Here is a 25,875-nt window from a genome sequence, read left to right as displayed (position 1 = left end):
CAGAATAGATGTTTGGTACAAGGTTGCTTCTGGTAAGTTTTTGGTCTGTTTCTCAGTGTGGAGTAGTTTGTTTTGTGGTTGAAAAATTATGATGTCATGTTCATATTTGGCTCAGTATCAGCATACGAATGACAATACAACTCATGCTTGCAAAAGTTTGTTGAACACTTGCTATTCACTTGCGCCTCTGATCTCCATCAAGTGTTTTTGGTGTTATGATAACATAACTTCATATAATATTTTGGAGATTTTAACTGATCGCTTGGATCTAGAAACTGGTTAATGCAGAAGGGTATCGTGTATGCTGTGTTACATTGCTGGAGTGAAATGACGGTCATTTTGAGGCTTTGTCAATTTCACAATACTTCTACTTTGATTTGAATGTTTTACAGACTGTCGGTAATACGCTAAGATAATTTGGAAACCTGTTTGTAGTTGTGTTTTATAAGGCCCATCATTAGACCTAGGTATTTCCACAAAGTTGATAATATTATGATTGAGTAATTGAACATAAAATTTGCCCGAAGGCACATTTTATTGAAAGCAGTTCTTTCAAATGTATATCAATGCTCTGTTTTAATTTGTAGACTTTCAGACCCTGAATATCAGTTGGTAGAGTCTTGCTCTTCAGTAATCCTGAGACACACACATGTAACAGTGCCATTGGCAAACAATGAATTTCTGTTGGTTAAAGATCAAATCAAAGCAAAATCAGTGTATCATATATTTTGGCAGCTTTCCTTTTGGAAGTTGTGTTGTCCAAAATTATCTTACCTGTAAAGTTTAAATTATTGATTGATGTATTCAAGAGAATTTTGTTATACAACAGAAAGTACACTGACAGTGATACTGTACTCTATGCTTCATGATAGCTTTGGCAGCCATGTTGCTTTGTAAAGACTATTGCTTTGTGATAGCTGTGTTATGGTGGCCATATTGCCTTTTTCCCCAGCAAAGTACAACTCAAATTTCCTGTTTGTGCATTGGCTGTGTTGTTGCCATGACGTTACATACTGATTTGCTACCTGATTGCTTTTCATTAAGGGGTAGCTGCTTTCTCAGAGGTCAAAATGAGAAATAAAAGTTATTGCTTTTCTTGCAAGTAATACCACTTGAACGGGCCTGTTGAAACCCTAAGAATGCAAATTGTTGTCTGTGTCTGAGACATCAGGTTTTAGCAATTTTTTGAAGCCTTGAAGAATCAAAGATGGCAAGGTCAGTGAGATGTTAGTGTAAACGGCTTAGGAATAAGGTCTTCATTGCTTCAGATTGACTGCTCAAAGAAGGGGTGTGGGTTTTATTACAGTAACATTAAAAAACATACCAAGCGTCCAAACAGATTGAGTATGATGTCAGTAAGTCCAGTTGCAACTTCTGTTTAGGATGTGGCCTAAATCAGTAATTTTATGGTTTATGGTATATGCTGTCAAATATTTATTATTTAAAGCTTGTTTGAATTTTTAACTGTACATTCATTTAGCGTGAAAATCATTACTCAGATTAATTTAATGTTTAACAGACAACTATTATCTTTAAAGAAGATAATACAAGTACTTCATAGCACAGTCCATCCATGGCAGAGGCACTGTTTCTAGGCAAAAATACTTACAAAATATCATAAGTTTTATGAAAAGGTTGTTTCCATTCATGATATTTTACTGTAATATTCAAGACATTTTCAACTGCATTAACAAAGTTGGTATGGCTATTAATTCATTCATACAAATACTTTCAGTGTTAATTCTGTCAAAGGAAGTCTGTCCTTGCATTCTACAGTAAACATCTATCTTGTACACAGTTTATGCAATGCTTGGATCACACAGAATAAAACCATGAAAATGAAATGAATAAAAACTATGAAAATTTGGTATTTTGCAGTGTTATGTGGAAACTCAGAGAGTATTCTGTCCAGACATTTGTGTTATTGGTGAACCAATCACCAGGAAGCCAATGTAATATCAAGAATAATTTTGTTTTATTTACTCCATTATTCATAAATATAAGTATTATTATTATTGGATCAAGCATGTTATCTTGAGGTAATGCAAGTTAAAAAACTTGCCATCAGTTTGAAAGATTGACTTAGAGGCCATTTATAATTAAAGCTGATGCACGGCAAATGTAATTCCTTCATGTAGGGGAGGGGGGGGGGGGGTAAGAGCTCATGTGGTTTGCCGTAAGATAAGGACTTGTCATGAGTTGTACAGTTTGACTTTATAAGTTGCATTTTTTGAGTGAAAGTTTGTATATTGTTCCTGCTCTATTTTGTGACGTAGCTCAGTAGTGACGGCTAGTGATGTTTTGTCTTTCAAATTGCAGGTATAGTTGCTGTGCATGACAGTAGTAAAGCAAGAATAAACCCGTTGAGGTTTGATGAAAGTTTTTGATACAATATATGATCAATGATATCAGAACACTATATTTGCATCAACAAACTATTGCATTGATGGCTTATTCATGGCAACTTGATAGTGTTACATTATGTTAAAATGTTAACACATCACACCCTCTCCTAAAAATTATGCTTTTCTAATTAATATTTTTAATCACTTTGAAGGTGTTTACTGATGACTTGAGATGTGACCATCGAAACATAATAATTTCACAAAGTTTTTCAACTTGTAGTAGTTTCATGTGTTTTGAGTTTCAATGACACTTAAGAGATGATAGATTAAAGATTTATTTAATAATTCATATAACAATTGGTTTGTATTCACTTACTATTGGCCATCAGTTTCTGTGTTACCACAGGGCACTGCAATGTACCATTATCCTACCAGGTCACAATCACATGATAAGTTTTTACAAGTAATTCAACATACAATATCAGTTTAATTTCCACCAAATGTATGAATACCTGCAGTTTAAAAGAGAAAATGACAAACTGAAAAACATACAAAGTGAAATTTCTAGTTTCAAAGCTATGAAATACATGTAATGCCTAGACCTCAATTTTGCAGTATTAGAGCAGCAGATGTGAATCTACAACAGAATTATCTTAAATGATATCGGTTACTTTTGACTGTTTTGCTTTGTAATAATCTACCCTTCAATCTATAGATTTTAGACCATCATCAAATTTGACATCATTCATTATTCAGGCAGGAGTAACCTTATAACCAGTAGCTTTATAGATGACTTCACTCAGATGTTACTTTGCTTAGCATCATACCACCTTTCTCTCTCAAGTTGATTTTACAGCAGAAATGTGACAAGCACCAAGCTCTTTCTGAAAAACAATGGCATATTTGTTTTTAAATACTTCAAACTTTATATTTATATTCTCTGGATTATTTTCGTTATAGGAAAATGAAAATATTGATATCAAGGAAACTTTGCAGGCCTACCGTGTGATTCCTAAACACAGCACTTCAGTGTTGTTGCATACTGGCAACTGTACATTTGTAAATAGGCATAAGAACCATGTTGTGATAAACTTGAACACAAACACTCAAAAATCATTAGGGTATATAGTTGTTAAATTGTAATAATTGTAAGTGATTATCACGAAATCTTCTGGTCAAACTCAAGTTTGATTTCAGGAAAATTTTTGTCCCTATGTTGTTTGTTTACATAACAAACTGTAAACACATCAAAGATCAGTGCAAAAAAGTTTGTGCAGAACGACATTGATAACAACAGGGCGTTATGACATGTATGTATCAATACTGTATTTTTGGCCGGGAGAGGACAATCTGGGCTTTTGCAAATAGTACACTTATCTCAGCATCTGATTAAGATAGAGTGGATCAATGTACAGTAAATGTAGTTGTTTGGTGAAAATGTAATTTCAATGAAAAATTAGCTAGCTAATCTTTTCAATTTTAGTATTAATTTTGGTCTGACAGTAAACTGCATTTAATTAAAAAGAATTTTGTAGATGCATGTATGTGTTGGTGTTACGGTTACGAAGACAAGTGTAAGGGTTATTAGAGTAAGGTACGTTTCACACAAGGATGAATTTTTTGATCGTAAAAAATTCGAACAAATGTTTTCAAATGCAAAAACCTTTAGAACATTGATTCAGAAGTAGTTTTTCGTATGTAGCAATTACCGTAAAAAGTATTTTGAGTTTTTTTTTTATGAAATGGAAATCAATGTCATCTGCAGTGTCCTGATAGATGTACCAAAGACAGTGATAGTTACATTGCTATCAGGTGTGACCAAAACCTGTTAATCATTGTGCATATTAAAGATTGTATGATATATGACATATGCTAACAACAGTTACCATTAGGCTAAAAATCTGTCAGTGATACTGTGACCTTTGGTGAAATGACAGGAAATGGTAAGTTCAGAGAATGGCGGAGTGTTAAACTACTATCTCAACGTGAATTAGAACAGTAATGGATATGGTCAACAAATTGACGTTTGATAACAAATAGATTTTTTATAATGTCAATGCTTTCGTAATTTTCAATTTGTACAGCAAGGTATTCATATGTGCCTAGCGTAGCAACCTTTCATTATATTCACCAATTGGTTTTTAGCAAATCTGTCATTATGGTTTCCTGCACCTGGTACATGTGTGCATTACATTGGATTCTTGGCCTCCCTAGAATAGTGTGAATCAATAATATCATGTTTGGTACAAGTCATTTTCAAAATTGGAAATTGAACTTGTGGTAAGATGTTTGTTTGAGGCTTGCACTAATTTTTCCATGATTTTGCCTTTTGTTTGTGTATTTGTAAGGTCAAAGATAAAACATTGGCATTTAAATAAGATGTTTAAAGAATAGTACTGAACATTTTATGAGTAAATATTCTCATTTTGTACTGTTAATTTATTTGGCAGTGTATGGTAATGTAAATCGCATTGATTTCTATAAAGTAGAAGGTGTAACTTTCTTATCTTCATCAACACCTCAAAAATTTTCATCATTTTAATTTAAACATATCTTTGGACAATGCTCACGTGCATGGATGTATGCTCTCATCCTGTACTGTTGATTAGCAGAAAAGGTTAAGCTGCAAGTAGTTTCCCACTCTATCTTTAACCATTTGAAAATTGCATCAAATATGTTTTTTCCCCGTGAACAAAAAGTCAACCACTGACCAATTCACTCAAAATATGCATTAAGAAATGTTTAGAAGCCAATTATTTTTGTCAAACTAATGAATCAGTATTTTTATTTCTCTTTAAAAGGAATTCTGCAATTTATTGAGCTGTATGTGTGTGTACAAGTTACTGCTGTACGTGTGTGTACAAGTTACTGCTACACTGACACATTGGTAATCAAGAGTAATGAGTTCCACTGTCCTCACTTTTGTACACTTGTTAAAAGGTTAAAACCTGCTCTAGACATACGAGGGCCTAGCCAAAGATGTAGGGCTTAGCCAAAGATGTAGGCTTAGCCCAAGACTAATATAGGGCTAAGGAGAAGCATTGTAGTGCTTTCAAATTACCAACATCATTTCAGTTTTGATGTTTATGAAAACTGGTTCTTTCCAGACTGAACTATTCCATTAAAGGTTGCTGTGTGTATATGAACAGTTGTGACAACACATTTGGGATATTGACCATTATTATACATCTACCATCGAGAACAACAGAATTTTGCGTGCGCTAAAAAACCCGTACGGAATGCCTGTTCCTTAACACATACGGTTTCAACTGAAGGCATCCAATCCCCGCGGGCTGTATCTGCGCATTCACTGTTGAACGGTTTCAAGGGACTCATTGGACGAGTGCCAGAACATGTCTCACGCGCTCTGTACATGTATGTACGTGTGTAGTGCACACACACTATCCAGAACTTGCAGAAGCATGTCCAAGATAGCATTCCACACTTGCGCTATAAATCGGAAGAAAAATTGTTGACATTGTACGAAAACAGTCATTACTCTGACAATTTGATGCCCCACGAATGTAAGATGTATAATAATAAGGTTATTACGAAAATACCGCAAAGGATGCACTTCGACATTGGCACCGCGCATCACCCTCCGCTTTGCGATATTTTCGTAATAACCACATGATATTGAGAGATTGCAGGTGTTTAATCATGTATGAATATGCAGTTCATAATGCTGATGATGTTAAACATTTCATTTTTAAAAAAACTGGTATCTTACTGTAAATGCACAGTTATCACCAACATACATGTATCAGATTTGTTTGCATGCACAAAATTACCGACATAAAATCTTCATTATCCTTCAGGTATTGTATGATTGTGCATTCATGTTAAGGAGACTGTAAAGTTTTCTCCTTTACAACTTTAATATTTGTAATATTTAGACAAATTTGTGACTTCAAGGAAATAAAAAAGCTATGAAACTTAAAAACTGAACCACACACAATCATTAGTCATAACCTTTTTGCTCATACAATATCTTTATCTAAATAGACATGAGTAGACTTGTTGTAGACAGCCTAGTAGTGATAAAGATCAAACATTTTCACTTTTTGCAAATTGCATTAATTTCAAAATATGATCACTGTAAGAGTTTATAAGATTAGAAAGTTGTTTTTTGCAGGTTCACAGGAGTTTCCTATCAGAGTATGAAACAGCTAGAAATCTTTTTTCATTTGAGTTTTTGACTGAATTTCAAGGTGCAGATATAACCACTATAGTCACTTTTCTTCAGGTTTAGTACTGACAAATTGTAGCCATTATCACTTATTATGATATATTCAGTTCTGTCTAAATCAACGTGTCAGACTGTGATTATATTGCGTGATGGTCTGTTCAATTTCCCATAGATGCCAGGGAGTTTTATTTGAATATGTAGGTTATCAATACAGGTATTAGCTCTGCAAGAAGTTCTTTAACTCTTTGAGTGCTGTAATTTTTCCCACCAAAATGTTAGTCCAACATTTTACCAATTTTTATGAATTTTTCAGTAATTCTTGTGATAATTTTGGACCAAATGGGCATTAACTTTCAATGGCTACAGTTTTTGATCAACATTTTGGGAAAAATTTGAAAAAATAAATGCTTGGAACTGAAAAAAATTGTTTCGATTATATTTTAAAGAGGGATCAAAAATTGACTTTGTTACTCAAATGTTAAGATTGAATGAGGATTTTCTAAATTATCAAATTATCTGCTTTTCTTTATTTCTTAATTTTTCATCATCACTACAATGTATCATGGAAAAAAGAATGTTGAAACTATAATACTAAAAAAGTGATTTCTAGGTCCAACATTAATTATCATCATGAGTTATATTAAAATTAGAAATTGTTGAATGTACACTGTTGGCTCTTTGTAAATCCCCTAAAACTGATGAATGCATACTTCAATTCCATATTGGTCTGAGCATCACTGTTATCATGGTAAGACAGTGTCTGGTTATTGTAGTTCTCACAATTTGTTCAAGACTTAGTCAAAGGTTGGTAAGACTGTGTCTGGTTATTGTAGTTCTCACAATGTGTTCAAGACTCAGTCAAAGGTTGGTAAGACAGTGTCTGGTTATTGTAGTTTTCACAATGTTTTCAAGACTCAGTCAAAGGTTGGTAAGACAGTGTCTGGTTATTGTAGTTCTCACAATGTGTTCAAGACTCATTTGCTTCCATTTTGTCATGTGAATGGTCACCTGACATCATACACACACCATTATGGTAATATACTTGTAATATTACTCTTCATATCATATCGCCATTGAAATAAAAGGGTAGTATCATACATTTATATTTCTGCCACAAATTTTGGACCAGTTACAGCTTCAGTCTACTCCACTTTGATTAAAACAGCCAGTCATCTCTGTGACCCGAAACAGTCACACTTCAACAAGCAGTGCTCTTTCAAACCAAAAACCTGTCAACTCTTTGTGGAGGGCATGTTTCATAAATTCCTGAAATGACATGCCAGTATATCATTTCATCTGTCATAAAATGTCATGACCTTTGATCCAGAGCAGATATTTAGATCTTCAGTTTGTATTAAACAGAGTTATGTCAACTCATTATAGATGACAGCGTAATATGGTCTGACATTGTCAGTATTTTAACCAGGATGATATTGCACTATTCAAGAACAATTCTCAGGAGTGTTATGCTGGACAGTGTGCATCTATTTATTATAATTATCTCAAGAACATCTAATTTATTAGGAGTGAAATGTAATATACAAATGTGTTGGAATGAGTTGAAATGGTATTTTGTAGCTGTGGTTTGAATAATGAAAGCTGAATTGTGGAATGACTGATTATGTTTTCAGAATATCTCAATCAAATGTAATCAAACTTAGAAGGACTTTTTACGGTAATGCTTAATGATTGTGAAAGGAACTAAGATGTATAGATAGATATTGCAAAAAAAATGGTCATGATACACTAAATGATACGAATTGGCATAAATGGGAGAGTTTACAGTAATCCAACATATTTCACAAACATACTTATCCAAATTTCCATACTACAAAACAGTTAGGGATGGTTAGGCTGTGATTAAAACATAGAGATGCAGATTTAGATGAAGAAAACAACAAAGAAAGCAAAAGTTTTGTGAGCCAATCAGCACAATTATTTTTTGTGAAATTTCAATATTTCAAGGAATTTTAAAAGCCTTGTGAAATGTTTAGCTGTCATTTTGATTTCCAAAGGGAACATAAAAAAATTCCAAATGACTTCTTTTGTTTTTCCAGACTGTTTTACTCTGTGAAAATAATTCCAAAGTTGCCAAGTATTTAGACTTTTTTAAAGCACTGACGAAACATCAAATGTATGCTGATATCTATGACTTGACATATTAATGTCGTGTGGAGTTTGTGACAGATTGAAATATTTTATCGTTGTTAGAAGGCTGTAAGAAAATAATTCAGAAATTTTTAACTGGTCATGAGAAGGGAGCCAAGTGTTGGTGGCTTTGTCATATCTCTGAAGATGACCTTTTATCTTTTCAGATCCGGTACTCCTACGATGACAGTGACGCGGGCAGAACAGACACATGCGTTTAATTGGATTCGAAGTCATCTTGAAGAAAGTCCAAGTACATCTCTACCAAAACATGAAGTATATGAAGATTATAGGTAAGGTTTGTCAAAGACAGGGATGTACAGATGCTCATGATCTTACCCCGTACACCCCAGGTGCCTATGTAGAGGCCCACCCTTCTACAAAACAAAAACACGTAGTACCAAACTTTGGTAATGAGTGGTTTACTAGAGCAGCATAATCAACATTACAGCATTTGATGTGATGGCTGCTGCATCTGCAGATTACACAGCATGATTCTCATGAAAAAAGAAGATGAATTAAACATTACATGATGCAATTATTGTAAATAAAACCCAGAAATATGTTTTCCTGGGTCTGTCATTGCAACGAAAACATGCTGTGTATATGTGATTGTTTTGCATGACTTCATAACACGTAACGGGACATTGAATATCACATTATTTCAAAATGTCTCTTAATATCAGAAAGCTGTGTGACAATGTGTCAAGATATATTTCTATAAACTCAACTTGCCTGGAAAATTAACTTTTGACCAAGTTTTTAAGTAAAAGCCGTTTAAACTAGGACACTTGTGCTGTCATTTGCCCATGTGCATTTTGATCATACAGTGAAATATATCTTGATATATTGTCACACAGCTTTCTGACATTGTGATATTTGATGTAGGGTCTTGATTGGAGAAGAGTTTCTTTGATTGAACTGTCTTGACTGCAAAAAATCTAGTACTGTAGCTCCAAATCATGTATTGTAATCATTATTTTCATATCCTTTTACGTAACAGGGCATTTTGCGAGAGTTCTAATCATAGCGTATTGAGTGCTGCTGACTTTGGTAAAATTATCAAGTGTGTTTTCCCAAATATCAAGGCAAGAAGACTTGGTACAAGAGGCAATTCCAAATATCCTTTCACAAGTCATTTCTTTACTTTAAAAAATTCTGTTGATTGTGAAATTTTGGCAGTGTGTCGGAAGTCACCTTTGCTTGACTAGGAAAGATGTGCAGATTTGATCTTTCAGAGATGTGTCAGTGAAGCTGCCAACATCACAATTGTCATACCAGAAATATTGTCAGTGCTGTCAGAAGTCGTGCCTGTGCATAAGACTACATATTTACTTGAAGGTTGCTTTTTATATCAACTTTTTACGTAGTGTTTTAAATAGGCTGAAATGTATTGTGAGTAATACGTTGGATAAAATATTCATATTCTTTAGGTGCTGCAATGAATTCAAAGATTATTCTACATTTCATGTCTTAATTGTCAGCAGGCATTCACTGGCAGAAATGCTGCCCTATGAATTATTACATGCTGAAAGAATTGCTTGAAGAATGCCAAAGTTAATGTTTACAACAGTAAGTCAGTGTGTTTAAATAAGTAAATGCTATGTGAGGCCAAATTCTGCACATTCATTGCTGAAACTAATGCTTTAGGTCACACTTCTTGCAGTAGTCCTGCACAGTAGGAAACTGTGAATACAGTGAAATGTTCGCTATGCTGTGAATTAAAAAATGACCTCTATGCATCCCATTATGAAGGAAATAGTTCAGATATGGTGGTTGGATTTTATGGAAGAGAAAATTTGATCATTGAGAGTTATGCCAATCATGTTATGCCTGGCAGCTTTCGCGGCACACTTATGACAACTTGAGCCAGATTTGCCAGTTGTCAACGGGTGGTTCCTGCCCTCACTTTTGAAATATGTAAATGGAGAAATTGTTGTTCATTTGCTTGAATGCTTTGTCCTTGAGGATTATATCCAATCACTATCTTTGCCATTTTCTATGTCCTTCATCTGTTCCTTTCTTTGCAATGTTATATTGACTCAGAGGATGTTGGGAAAAAATTACAATTTCTACATCTTAGCCAGAAAACTACTCAGACTGTAGAAATTTGAATGAAAGGACCCCATGTCCTTAATTGTATCTGTTAGTTGACTTTAGGTAGCTGAAAAGGCTTGGGCAACTGGTCAAATCTGGGCATGATAATGCAAATTATCTTCTTCAGGGCATAAATGTAACATGCAAATTTACAGGTACATACTGCTGAAGATCTTTTCCTTAACAAATTTGGTGATACGTATTGTTACAGTGGTATTCGTAAGAAAGCTGAGATCAAGCCTCCGTCATTGCCAAGTCTGGACCTTACAGATCAAGATATGGTAAATATAGGATTCTTGTTTGAATACAGTTCACAGGCATACATGACAGCAGTAATGTGACAATATAAATATGATACATGTATTATGAACTTTACTCAATAGACCATTTGCATGCTGCACTGGACTTCAAAATATTCTATGGCTATTGGCTTTTGAACTTTGTCATGCACACAGTACTACTGGCACACCATCTAGTGAAGTCAGTGTTTTCAGCTGTACAATAAAGATACCAACAGTCATACAAGTCTTGACTTGCTTGCCAATAACCCAGCCAGTGTACAGATGATGCAAAGCTTGTCATGCTGAAAATAATTTGTGTACTTTCTCTGTCAAAGAAACAATTTTCTGTTTCTCAATTTTTATATTCATTTTCAGAGTCACATATGTTGCATTGAAATTTAAGAGAAAGTCACCGCACCTAACATTTAGTGCGTGAACATATTCTTCATGTTTTTCTCTCTTTCTCTCTTTTCAGGCTGATTCAGGACTCAATTGTGTGTGCAACTGTAATCACCATCCCAATAATAGCCAAGAGGAAGACCAGACCATGTCTGCAGCTTCCTTCCTTGTTTGTGAATGGGCACAGAAACTCTTAGGCCGTGCTTTTGACACTTTGCTAGACCTAGCCCGTTATCTGGTAGGAAGTAATTGTGTTTCCACTAAATCCATGGCGGCATTCACGGTGCTAGCTGATATGGAAATAAACTGCAGAAGCAGCAAGTCCTCAGATTATGGTTTAATTCGACGACCAGCACTGGTGCAACCTCATCAAGAAGCTAGACGACAGCTACAGAGGAAAATACAAGAGAGAAAAATTTTGAAATTCCAGAAGGAAATGAGTGAGCACCAGTCCAATATTGAATCACATTCTAAAGTAAAAAGTGAGGTAAATAACGCAGACAAGGGAAAAAGTGCTAAGATGTCCTCTGCTTCCAAGGAAGTAGTTGATCAAAGCGCAGAGAAAGTCAGCAACAATCAAATGGAGTGTCATAATGTTACTTTCAAACCCATTGATAAACAAGTGTCAACGTCACAAGTAGCTGCCAAGAATACCACAGAGGTAATGACTGTTAAACCAACCAATACTACAACAGACAGCCTTCCTTCTCATGGTAATTCACCAAGAAACCAGGTAACCGTAGCAACTAGTGTATCTGCATCAGCCACATGTCAAGTGACCGTTTTGGAGGGTCAGGAAACAGCAACATCATCAGTGACATACCAGCCTACCACTGCCACAGACCAGTACTCCAAGGTAGCTACCTCTGAAGAGAATACTGTTCAGGTAGATAAGACACAAACATTAACTTCTTCAGTTCCCATCAGCCAAACTGTGATGACCTCAACCATGTCAAATCAGCTACAAACACCACCTGCGCGACTGCCTCAACTACTTCAAGTAAGTTTTCTGATGTGCCATTTTCTCCTACACCATACCAACCAGCAACAGCCAACAGTGTATGACAGTGCTTGTGTTCCAACAACACCACAGCAGCAGAGAAATGATCCATATAGAATACACACTTGCACCTCTGTGACCAACACTGCTCAAGTATATCAACGCAACCAGCAAACAAAAATTGCAATGAATCACAACGTTAACTCAGTTGAATTCACAGGAATTGATGCAACAGATGGCATTACATCAACCACACCATTTAACAGTCCACCATCTAATGATTCAAATGCCGCAAAGCAAGGAAACACAGGAAGTGTTCTGATGGCAGCTCTCTCATCTCAGAGTTCTGGTAATCTTACAATGGGCGCCCTTCCACCAATATCAACAGTATGCGCAGAGTCAACATGGCTGCATCAAATGACAGTGCTGCATCAAGACCCAACCACACTGCTATTCATTCTAACATGGGTTTGTGGAATGACACTGCCAGGGAAACAACGCAGAATATTGGATATCCAGTACATTGTCTTCTGATCACATGACTTCAACTGATGTTGTTCAGAGTGTATCTAACATCAACACTACTGCCAGGAATTATCTTGATGCTACGGCACTTGCACAACCACAAAATGGAGTTAGTTCATCTGTATCCATGGAAACAGCCTCCAGCAGTGTCATATCAGTGTCTCCTGCCACAAGAAGTCTGATGTCTCCATCCCAGCCAGACGGTGTCATGGCTGTATCCCCGATTCCAACAACCAGATCCAATGTTGGAATTATGCATATGGTATCACCGTCTCCAAATGCACTGCGTAGACCAAGTGTTGGCAGCACTCCTTCTACTACTCCACTACCTGCAGGTAGTGTTCCTTCAAGTCCATTGGAACATTGCAACAACAGTAACCCATTTGGCTTCACTCCCATTCAAAATGGAAGTGGATTTGGTACAACAAACGTGACTGTCAATAATTTAAGTCCAATCAAACCAACACAGCGAGTGCCAACCACTAGCTCAGTAGGTATGCCAAGCCAGAGTCAGGCTACCGGAGCAACAAGAAGAAATTCTCTATCTCAACAGAGACAGCAATCTTATCCATACTCTGTGAATAGAAATGGTAGCAACAATAGGATACAGATGAACAATGCACAGTCCGGCATTAGGAACACCTACTTGAATATCAGTAAGGATTCTCATAACAATGGTTATGGATCAAGTTATGGGTCAAATGTCAATGTTCCTTTCCAGCCGAGGTCCAATCATCCTCCAACTACAGTTTCATGTTCAAATGTCAACCAAGCATAACGTTTACTAGCCCGCCAGATCAGAGTCATATGTCTGGTTATGTCAGTGGAGGTAATCAACTACAAACTAACACTTGCAATCAGAACACAGCTGGTTACAGTAGTCATGGCATTGCAGCTCTAGGCTTGGCAACAGCCAATCGTAGTCATTCAGCACCTTTGCCACAGGTCATTCCCGGTAGTACCAATGGGCAAACTCCATGGCAACTAGAACACCAAAATCCCCAAAGCTATGCAGCCAAACGTAATCTGACCCAAATCCTGGAGACAGATCACATGGAGACTCCATTGCGAGAGTTGGAATTGAGTGATGCGGATTTTGAAATTGACACAGTGTCAAGTCACTCAGTAGGTAACAGTCTACCAGCAGGGCTTCAATCCAGTTATGGTCTTCCACATCCTCTGACCCAGCAATACCTATCAAATCAACCAACCTCTGCGTATGATACCACCATGGATGACATGGAAGCTAATGCAGTATTTCAGGATTTTTATCACACTCCAAACCGGAGTGGGACGACTGGTACTCCTCCCAGCAATATGAACTTTGACCTTCGCCAATGGCAAGTAGGTAACAATGACAGTAACAGTGCTCAAACAAGCATGTCTTGTTAAGTCAGGCAAATCAAACAAGTCGTTCTAACTGCCTATTACTTGGTATAAACCAAATGTTTTTCTACAATTAGACTAGACTCTAGAACAGCATTTGGGGAAGAAAAGGCAAGAATTTATGTCTTTATATTTCAGATATCTTTCAAATATAAGCAACAGTCAAACATGCAGTTCTGAAATGGTTGTCATTTTGTCCCTGTACAGTTTCAAGAAACAATGGTGACATAGAGCCAATGTAAGACAAGACAGGTTTAAGGAGATATGTCATGGATGTCAGATTGGAAAACCTGAAGTAATTTCAGTTTTAGGCTAACAATGAGCAGAGCATATACTTTGTATGATGGCCCTGTTGTATTAAGTCGTTAACTTACTTGATTGAATTTGAAAGATAGAGAAATGATCTCAGCCAATCTGAGATCAGGTATCTCACGTGTATAGCAAATGTCACCAGCTGATAATAGCTTTTAAAACAATGTTGGTGTTTACTCAAACAGGAACCTTGATGTAAAGGTTTGCAACCACAACAAGCTACAAGGTCAAAATGATAATTGTATATACTGTACTTTTTATAAGTGGGAATCCAGATATTAGCAAAGAAAAATTAGGCTTTCTACAGAGAGATGCAAAGATAAAAAGTACTGCCAAATTTTTTGAGAGCAAATTTTAAAAACTTTATTCTTTAATTTATATATAAGTATCATATCTGCCAATATAACTTGTGTGAATGAAACTGCCAAACATAATTCAAGTACTTAGATGAACTTTTGGTTTAGCTATTGTTGAACGTAATGGACAAAAATTTGGATTATAAATTTTTGTCTCAAATATACATAGTCAACAGAAATTATTGTATCATACTGGAAAATTATAAGTTGTACACTTCAATCTTTGATGCTGTTTGTGAATATTTTGTATTTGGCACATTTTTAGACTTTCACTTTGAGAGAGAGAGCGAGCGAGTGAGAGAGGTGGGGGAGAGGGGTTCACCTCATAGCATTTTCAAATTGGTAGATTATTCAAATTAATTGCGAATTCATAGGATTCATGCCCTATTTGCTTACATTTTGCCATATAAAAATTATCTATCAGCTGAATATAATTTTTGAATTATCACACAAAGTCAGGAATGTGCCATAATATTTTACCATATCCAAATTTGACCTTGTGTATTAGTTTTCTATGTGACACACTTTCAATAGTTGAGTAGACACAGTGGATATTTTGTATTGTCACTATTGTATAATGTATATCAATTAATGTTCCAATGTTTGTAGAACTGAGTAACAATCCCTGTGAACTTTGAAAGGAGGTCAAGGAGAATTTTCAGAGGAAAAATTGTTCAGGAATAATTTTTATAGCAAAAGTTCAAAATTTTTCTCAAAATTTCACAAGCTATTTTTGTGATGCAGATTTGTATTTTTGTAGGAATGTGTAACAGTTTGATTGTATTTAAGAATGTATTGAACTATGGCAGAATCTGATCAATTGACAAATATATATGATCATTGTTTTAGCCATTTAATTTTGTCAGGAATTAATGAATATCTTATTATTGTATAACCTGTGGTCAATTCACCCACAATATTTTCATGCAAAGAAATAATACTTGTTTCTGAAATTTCATGTCAACAGGATTGTAGACAAGTTGAAAATACCCGTATTATTCTTTGCCTTTGACAGTCATACTCAAGAATATAAACTAGAGGGAATGTTTTTATTTTTGTGTGTTAAATTGATAAGATATATGATAGTACTATTAATATATACTTAAGACTTATGTAGTGTTTTGAAAGATGCGTGTTCTTGTTTTTGCAGTATATTTACGTATATTCTGGGTTGATGAGTAATTTAGACAAGTGTAGGTTGTTTGTTTATGTACTCATTTGTGAAATTATCTACTTCAGATGTCAGTAACCTAACTGAGCAGTTTATTTCTAGATTGAAATATTTTTGTATTTAAACCACAGTTCACCTTTTGAATTCAATTTGATCCTAATTATCGTATGCAGATTTGTGTGAAGATGGAAACAAGGCCATATCAGACATCAAAGATTTTTTTCTCAGTTTTATGTATTTGAAAATTGCCTGATACTCATTGTCTTTAATGGAATTTTTTTTCTCAAGTGCCAAATAAGGTGCCTTGTAGTCATAAGTTTATCGTACTAATATTTCATTCTAATGTACAATTTACATATATAAGAAAGATATATACTGTATGGGCAAAAGGGTAAGACATGTTGATGTGCCTTGTTGTTTAGTAAGACTTTCTTCCCAAGTTAGCATCCACTGTGCCATTATGTTGTACTTTTTCATCTAACAGTCTGCAGCCATTTGTGTGTTTTGTCATATGCTGTAAAATAACCAGGACTTTGCACCTGTATTGGTACAAAGTGTGAAGAACAACATGTCTTTGTAAATAATTGTTTCATCAAGGTTAAAATGTCTCTGTGAAATTAGCGGACAGTTGAAAAAGAAACACTGCCCTGAGTCAAACAATGTCCTTGTGTGGTATTGTTGACGTCATGCTGTGAATATTTTCAAAAGTATTGCTTCTATTTGAAGGGAAGCATCAGTAGCGTTTGAAGATCAGTGTAGGTCTTTAGTTGGCTCAATATAAAGTCCCTTAGCATTGCAAACATTCCAGAGTATATGTGATGTTCTAATTTCAAATGGTGCCCATGATTTCCACAGTACTGTAGCATATTACAAAGACGATGTTGTGATGTTTATTTCTTCAGTCTGTGTGCCAAGAATTCTGATTAACCTCGTGTTTTCTGCAATTTGTACATTTCAAAAGAAAAATTGGAAAATGCTGCAGAAAGCATGCAGCTGCAAATCCAAGTATCCAAGGTAGTTGATCTTCAGAACTTAGACTATGATTGACTTGCATGTTGAAAATGAATGAAAACACCATTGTGATGGCATTTTGAGTTTTAAGGAGACTTATTTAAGAAACCATTTTTAAACAAGCGTACTTGTGTTTAGTTTTTTGGATGAGACCATTTTCCAGCACCTATCATAAGTCATCACACTCAAGTTCTCTCAGATGTTGTACCTAATTTCTTGTTTCATATTCTAATTGAATGCAGATTTGCCAAATTAATTTTACTCAATGAGATAATAGGTACATACACACCATTCTTTATTTTACTAATGTACTTTCCAATTATCATTTTGGTACGTATTAATTTAACTAATTGATATTATTACTCAACAGAGATTGGCCATTTCGCTGGAGCTTCCATTGTTCAGAAAGTTCAATTCCAAATCCAGAATGTTATTTTACTGCCAACAGTTATAGAAACAAGCTTTGACTTGTGACCTCAATGTCATGTAATTAGGATAGTTATCAACAAGTCAAAGATATTTTGTTTGCAACCTTCTTCAGTAACTGCTTTAAATCCACACCATACTTGTTCAAGATCAACTTTTGGTATCTACATCTTTTTGTGTCCACTTGGGATCAAGGTTCCTAAACTGACAGATTTAATTAATTGCAGCAAATAGATCTGACATGAACCAAATAAAATGAACAATGGAGATATTTGTCTCAGGTTTTAAAGATAAGGTTCAGAAATCAGGTTGTATCAAGGTGTATCATTGTCATATGAAGAGAGTTGGGTAAAACTTCATCAGATATTGTCATGTCATGAATGTATTGGTGTCACCAATATTTATGTTAAATAGTTGTTGTTTCAAACGTCACATTTTGACAAATTAATGTCTGTTTCATTTAAAACAACACTGTCATGCAGGAAAGGTCAAATCTTTTCATCACTGTGTGAATTCATTCAGAGTTAGTATGAGGTAAAACCAGTTGTCCTTGCATAGATTTTGTGGTGAACGTCTTTTGTTTTTATAAGTCTACCAGCCTTACAAGCAAAAAATAGTCACTTGACCTTTTGCCATTGTCCATCCCTGGTATTTGATGCAGAAAACAGTGAATTCTGAAAACTCAATTGAAATAGAGATTGTTATTTGTATTTTGTTTGTTTGAACTTGATCATGAATTTCTTGTACAAATCAAAAATGAGAAATTGTCTGAAAGAAAATAACAGGTATGTCACCTTTGTATATTGCGCTGCTTCAAGCAGTTTTGTGGAGAAGTTGGGATAATTTTGCTCCAAACTGTAAGTTACCTGTAGATTTCATGGCCTTCTAGAAACAAATCTCTTGAAATATTGTGATATTTCAGGAAATACAAGGGTGTCTAGATACCATATTTATCAAAAATTACAACAAAATCTCATATCAGCCGTAAAGAGCACCAGGTTTTTGAGAGTGATTAGCACTTGGGCCATTGAACTTTTTTCATCAAAATTTTACACCAAAGATGACAAGTGGATCAGCTGTTGACTTTTAATTAGTCAGTTTTCAAAGAAAATAATGACGATATGAACAGAAGACACATGACATTCCAAAATAATAGGCAGATAGAAGGAGCTTGCAAGTTCTTTCAGAAAAGGAACTAGCATATAAAACAATATCTGTTTTTTGTTTTGATGGTCATTTGCAAAATCCTTGAACTTAAATTTGGTTAAAGCTTCACATGTGTATGGATATCTGAATAATGTCAAGTTGCTGATGAAGTGTTTCTTTTGATGATTATGTTGACAGTGACATTGTATTGAAATGTTCTTTATTAATTTTCACAGTTTTGCCAAAGCAGGGTTTGCATTTTATGGAAAGCTTTGAAATTTCACATGTCTTTTCACTGTCTTGTTGGAGAGAATTATGTTGTTTATGTCCAAGATAAAATCTGGAGAGCATTCTTTTGAGAATTCATTTGCAATTTTTCCTATGTCTACAGCCTGTCCTGTTTAATTGTTTAAGATCATTTGAGGTGAAACAACACATATCACACTTGAAATATGTAGTAATTTCAATTTGAACAGAGGTTGAGGCATTTAAAATCACAACTTTCATTTTCATTTTCAAAGGGTAGTCCTCTCACAAAGAGAGGGCATTGTCATGTCTGTATATTGTCAGGTCAAGTTCACATTCCATGTCAGAGTCAGAATATTGTACCAAAGTATAAGATTCTTTATTTTCAAAGGAATTGGAGCATGAAATGATTTTGCATGTTTCATGAATTTATTGCCAGATATTTTTTGGAAAGTTTAAAGTTTTCTCTTGGCATTTTATAAAGCTTGATGATAATTCCTGTCTCCTAAGTGGGTTTTTTATGTCAAAAATAAATGTCATTTTCCATAGGTAGAACTGGTGCTCAGATAGCGGTAGACAGTCCTGTGATTTCAGTGTCTGTAGTTCGATTAATTTGTGCTCATCTTGAATTCTTTATCATCAAACAATTCAGTTCACAGACTGATGTAAACAGAGGTATCAAGAAGTAATCAAGGTACAAACTTTTACTTTTTAGAATATTCAGAAAGAATTAGAATGAATATCTTTGTATAAATATCCATGCAACGTTGCTGTAACAAGAATAAGTAGTCTCTTTCCTGTTGGTTTCAACTCAAAACAATTGAGTGAAATTATGGCAGAATATGTGTCAACAAATTAGAAGGATGCTGAGACAGTTTTCAGAGTGTCTTTTTAACAACCAATGGTTGCACAAATTCAAAAGTAAAGAAGTCACATTCAGTATAAACATGATAAGTTACATGGATGTCACATTACAGATTCTATGTAGGCATGTCAAACATGCCAGTACTCATTTATGATTCACTGTCAAGAAAACAAGAACTTACCGGTAATTGAGGTTAGTTCATGTAATTCATATTTCAAAGCCATCTTAACCATCAAATATTTCTTGCAAAATTAATTGTTTGCGAAAGTTTTAATTCACAGAAGATGGTAGAGGCAAGCTTCATTTCTATTAGCCCAGGAATTTCAAGTTGTGAAAATATCAATGACATTCCAGGTTTAGTAGTTAGAGTCTACATAAATAGATGTATATCACTCCCATGCATGTTGCCTACTGAAAATATCAGCAGAAAAAGAGAACCAACCAGGTAAATTTTCTAGATAAGGTTTATAAATCTAAAAACATACTTGTAACTTTCTCTCCTCTAGTGTTCATTTAGTGTACTGGCATAATTTGCATATGGTCAGCATTTGCTGTTACAGTGCCATGCATAGGCTTTCAGTGGTTGGCATTGACTGTCAGTGGTTGGTATCAGCTGGCATTGACTGTCAGTCTTTCAGTGGTTGGCATCAGTTGGCATTGACTGTTAGTGGTTGGCATCAGCTGGCAGTGGTTGGCATCAGCTGGCATTGACAGTCAGTGGTTGGCATTGACTGTCAGTCTGTCAGTGGTTGGTATCAGCTGGCATTGACTGTCAGTGGTTGGCACCAGCTGGCATTTACAGTCAGTGGTTGGCATCAGCTGGCATTGACAGTCAGTGGTTGGCATTGACTGTCAGTCTGTCAGTGGTTGGCATCAGCTGGCATTGACTGTTAGTGGTTGGCATCAGCTGGCACAGATGGCATTGACAGTCATTAGTTGGCATTGACTGTCAGTGGTTGGCACCAGCTGGCATTGACTGTCAGTGGCTGACATCATCTGTTATGGATAGTATTGACTGACAGATCTTGGCATTGACTGTCAATGGTTGGTGTAGGCTGTTATTGGTTGAAACAAGCTATTAATGGTTGACTATGTACCGGTAGATTGGTAGTTTGCTTTGCTGTCACCATGGTTGATGTTAGTTGTCAGTATGGCTATCTAGTCACTTTGGTTAGTGTCGGCTGAGAGTGGTTTTCATGTGTTAATTATGGATTTCTGACAATACTGTTGTGTTTGTTTAGCTTGTTCCAGATTGTGTCATGCATCTTTGAAATGTATGTTCATGTTAGTCATGCTGGGTTTTACAGATTCTACTTAATACAGACTAACATTTTAAGCGAAACATTTAGACTTAGTTGCTATAATACTTGAGGGTGCCAAATTGGTGGTCTTTTTCATATCATTATAAATAATAGAATTACTGTATTTACATCAATATTTCTAATAATGGGAGTAATCAAATTTACATAATCTTGAGTAACATGTTTTTTTTTCAGAAAATACTTAGTTGCATATTCTTATTAAACCATCACCCCCGTTTGTATTGATTGGTGATGTCTCTTGTAACAAAGACAGAACAGATATTGTAATTTTTGGGTACTAGTGTGTATCTTAGTCGGGCAGCATTTCAAGAGCTCATTTACCTTTTGAAGAATTTACAAGTGGTGGTTTTTAAAATGTGGTAACAATATTTCTGATGTAGCTCTATATTTCATATATTGATGGCAAGTATTTGAATATTCAAATGAGCGATTGTTTCCTGAAAGGACAAAGATTTTAAAAATACTTTCATGATGATGATATGTCTTTTCAAGATAGATTTTATACAAGATTGCTACTGTTGTAATAAAACTATTGAATTATCATCAGAATTCTTGTCCCCTTGTCTTCCTTCCCCCCCCCCCCGTTATTTCGCCATATAACTATCCATGACACTACTGTTAAGCTAGTACATCCCCCCAAAATTGAAAGACTTCCATGTATTAAGTCACTCTTTGTTGAGCTTTTTGTGATATCAAGAAAACATGAAATAGTTGCGTTAAGTCACTCAGTGTAAAAAATACTGACGTTAAATAACTGCAGCTGTGTCAAAAAATACCATTCTACTGAATGCAAACAAATAATTTTGTTTGTGATATCTAGACAAACCAGATTTTTCATATTCTGACTTGTTTTCCTATGACTACAATGTAAGGGAAAGCTGTTATCCTTATCTATATGAAAGGCACCATCAATTAAGATTTCATTAGAAAAGCTTGCATTAGGCCCAAACTTTATATATCAATGTATATTCAGCCATACCTGGTAACGCTTTTGCACAGAACTTTGTTTTTCAGCACAGCCCGTAAAATAATTTACTTAAATGTTTGATCTTGTATGGCTGCAAGCAGAGTTTAGGTTGTGCATATATTTCATGAAGTCAAACAGGACAAACATATTTCTTTTCAAATCAAAATAAAATCCATAAATACTACAGCTTCACTCACCAACTACACATCTCCGAACACAGTGCAAATTAAGGTATTATTTGGCCCAGAACAGCATGATATACATCAATGTCATATAGAAATAAAGGGCGACACCCTGACCATTAACATTTATTTATGGGCAAGGTCAAGGCTTGCTGAGCCTGTTAATTTTGGCTTTCTTTCTCTGGAACCCATAAATAAACGTTAATGGTCAGGGTGGAGTCTTTTATTCCATTATATTATCAACAAACCCAGAAAACCATCAAATTTACAAAAATTTCCCATGTGAAAGACAACAGGGCCCCAGAACCTGTATTACACAAATGGTGTATTCATGTATGTACTGTCATGTATGCAAGCTCAGTGAGTAGTGCAATAGGCAACACACTGTCACGTGCACTGTAAAAATTTTGCAAATCCAAAGTTTTTTTAGGAAAACTGCGACTAAACTTGGCCAACAAATGCTCAATTTTACTTTGTGATTGATCATGATATTTGTACAAATTACAATTTACATTTATAGCTGTAAAGTTTCAATGTTTAAGATACTGTGAGTTGTAATATTATTATTCATATTTACAGGCATGTAAACAAACCATTACTGTGTATTTGTAGTCAGTCACATGGTTCAGCTTGACAATTAAAATGCAATGGACAGGGCACGGTAATATAAGTTCATAAATGATTTCCTCTGTACTGAATAACACAACAACATGTTACAAAGTTCCATGTAAAAGGAATGAAAACTGGTGTCAAAGTAGTGTTTTCACTGCCAGTTTGGCAGAGTTTCATAATTAATGCACATGCTAGCTAACGTAGTATGGGAATTACCGGTGTATGAGTTACATGTCTACTGCCATTCTTACCTTGCCTTGGAAGAAACACATAAAACTTCAATGATTAAACACTGATTATTTATTAAAATCAAAGTTATTCTCCATTTCCAGAATAAATACAATGGTCACAGAACTCCATAGAAGAATGATACAACCTCTTTAAAAAAATACAACTTTTTGATACTATCAATTATATAATATCAATGTGTCCAGTACATCAAAGCTGCATTCTTATTGGCTGAGAGTGCACAACGGCTGTGGTAAAATTGTTATACAACCAGTTTTTAAACAGGATCCATAATTAGCATACAAGGGATAATTGGCATTTAGAACAAATTAAATTATTTAATACATTAAGATAAATGAAATTACAGCATGGACATTTTGAAATTCTGCTAATAGACTACTTTGATTGAACGTCGAATGAGCACTTACACAAGCATTGGCACTTTTTTGTCTGCCTCACTTCCACTGCTATAGCTAAGTATATCTGCTACGATATTATATCCCTCCAAATAATAATGCTCAGTACAGTTCTGAGTACCCTTTGATGATTGTCCCTCAATTTTAAAATCTGCTTTCTCCCTTACATTTGATACTAAAACTATATCACGGGAAAGAAATCAGTCCCTGGGGTGGGGAGGGTTTTTTGTGCAACGGTTTACCTTATTTGATTTTATGAATTTTGACTGTGATATTTCAAATAAAGAGTTCAACTCCAAACTATCTGACTGCTTTCTTATTATTTTGACTGTGGTATTCACATAAAGATTTCAACTCCACACCGTCTGACTGGTTTATATATTACCGACGAGTCGTTATCTCCTCACCACAGCCGTCACACACATGTAGTAAAATTTTTTTATTTTTACTGCATGTGGGACGGCTGTGGTATTGACTCAATCAATTAATCCGCTGATACGGACAGTGGATTAGCAAGTTGGCAATGTTTTCGGAGCAACTACAGTGATGTATACACAAGTTGGAGAGGAGATAACAACTTTTAGGTAATATATAGCAGTCAGACAGTGTGGAATCGAAATCTTATTTGAAATACCAAAGTCAAAATTAATAAATTACTTGTAGTAATAATAAAAGCAGTCAGACGGTTTGGAGTGAGCTCCTTTTTGAAATATCACAGTCAAAATTAATAAAATTAAATAAGGTAAACCGTTGCACCAAAAACCCTCCCCACCCCAGGGGACTGATTTCTTTCCCCTGTGACTATATGGAGAAAACCGTTTTTATATACAAGGAACACACATGTTGATGTAATACATTTGATATCAAATGGTAAAAGAATACATCAAATGGTAAAAGTAATAAACCTCTTCCCAAGTGTTTATCACTGTATCATGGTACAATTAACATATAATTCACTCCACATAGTACTCAACTGGGGGTTTATCCTATTATTTTTTCACTGTACAACTATTTTCCTTTCCTAACTAGTGCTTTCACATCAACTTTATCAGTTCGATCCTTGCCTGGCAAGTAGCAATATCTGTCTCTATTGTCATAATTGGATATCATGGGAAGACTTAACAGTTCATCTTTAAAATCTGGGAGAGTGTAGCACCACACCGATTGTTCGATTGTCTCTCCTGCAGCATGAACTTGAATTTTCTTTCTTTTGTACCATTCTGGATGTTGTTCAAGTTCATCAAAAGACTTCAGCATTGCATCATCAATGTCATAGAGTTCACCTTGAATTCTCTGTTTTATGAATAAATATGATAATATTAAGCGAAACAAAATACACTGCAGCTAGGTTACAGGGGACAGCATATAGATACCATTGTATGTAAGTTTTTGAACACAGATCTCTGATCAAAATTTTCACTGAGAAATGTGTTTGTGCATTTTGCAAAAGCTGTAATTCCAAACTATTGCCATTCAATAGTAGTAACGACATACAAACTTTGGGAACATGAGGATTATTCGAGTACAATTACACAGCCTACCTCAAAATTAAGTATAGGATAAAGCCTGAGTACGAGGGCTCTTCTGGTATATAAAGTCCAACCCAACGATAAATGTCGAGGCCGCAGGCCGAGACATTTTATCGTAGGGTTGGACTTTATATACCAGAAGAGCCTGAGTACGAGGGTTTTATCCGACTTAAAAACTATTGCCCTAACTGATATATTTTCGTTTTCAATGTGTTTACGTCAACCGTCCCCTTTGTCAATGTAACATGTTTAGGATATGAATTAAAACTTTTATTTGTGAAATAGCCTTCCAATGTAATGGAACATCCTATAAATGCCCTAGGGCACATTAAATAAATGCCCTAGGGCACAGCAGATTTTGTGTCGCAGCTGGTTTCCGCTGTGTTACCAATTTTGAATATTAAAAGGTACCAGATGTCTACAGAATATGACATGTTCACTTTTGATTGGACAGTACTTTACTACGGCGCTGTCATTCGTTTCTGGAATTTGGTGACCAAGGCTTTACGAGTAAATAAAACACCCTGAATTGAGCACTCTGATTGGTCAAAAAAAGATAGTACATAGTTTACCTCAAAATTAAGTGATACATCGTGTTCAACAACAGCTGAAAATATCCAAGGATTCCTGCTTTCATATTTTGCACTTTGATTTTGCCAAGTTTACACAATATTAGTTTGTCCTACCTAACTACTAATGTCTCAACCACACTTGTC

At 35.2% G+C, this 25,875-nt stretch overlaps 1 protein-coding gene across 1 annotated transcript in view; it reads left to right on the top strand.

Annotated features, from left to right (window-relative positions):
• Positions 1-21,766, top strand: part of LOC139117517 (DNA-binding protein RFX7-like) — a 54,454-nt gene extending 32,688 nt beyond the window's left edge. Inside the window, exons 4-7 of the mRNA XM_070680710.1 lie at positions 8,850-8,975; positions 9,686-9,802; positions 10,979-11,060; positions 11,536-21,766. Coding sequence (XP_070536811.1) covers positions 8,850-8,975; positions 9,686-9,802; positions 10,979-11,060; positions 11,536-12,993 — 1,783 coding nt within the window. The 3' untranslated portion in view covers positions 12,994-21,766. The remainder of the gene's footprint in view (positions 1-8,849; positions 8,976-9,685; positions 9,803-10,978; positions 11,061-11,535) is intronic.
• Positions 21,767-25,875: the final 4,109 nt, after the last annotated feature.

Source organism: Ptychodera flava, chromosome 18, assembly GCF_041260155.1.
Source record: "Ptychodera flava strain L36383 chromosome 18, AS_Pfla_20210202, whole genome shotgun sequence".
NCBI lineage: Eukaryota > Metazoa > Hemichordata > Enteropneusta > Ptychoderidae > Ptychodera > Ptychodera flava.
Note: the sequence above shows the minus strand (reverse complement) of the source record. Positions and strands in the feature narration are given on the sequence as shown.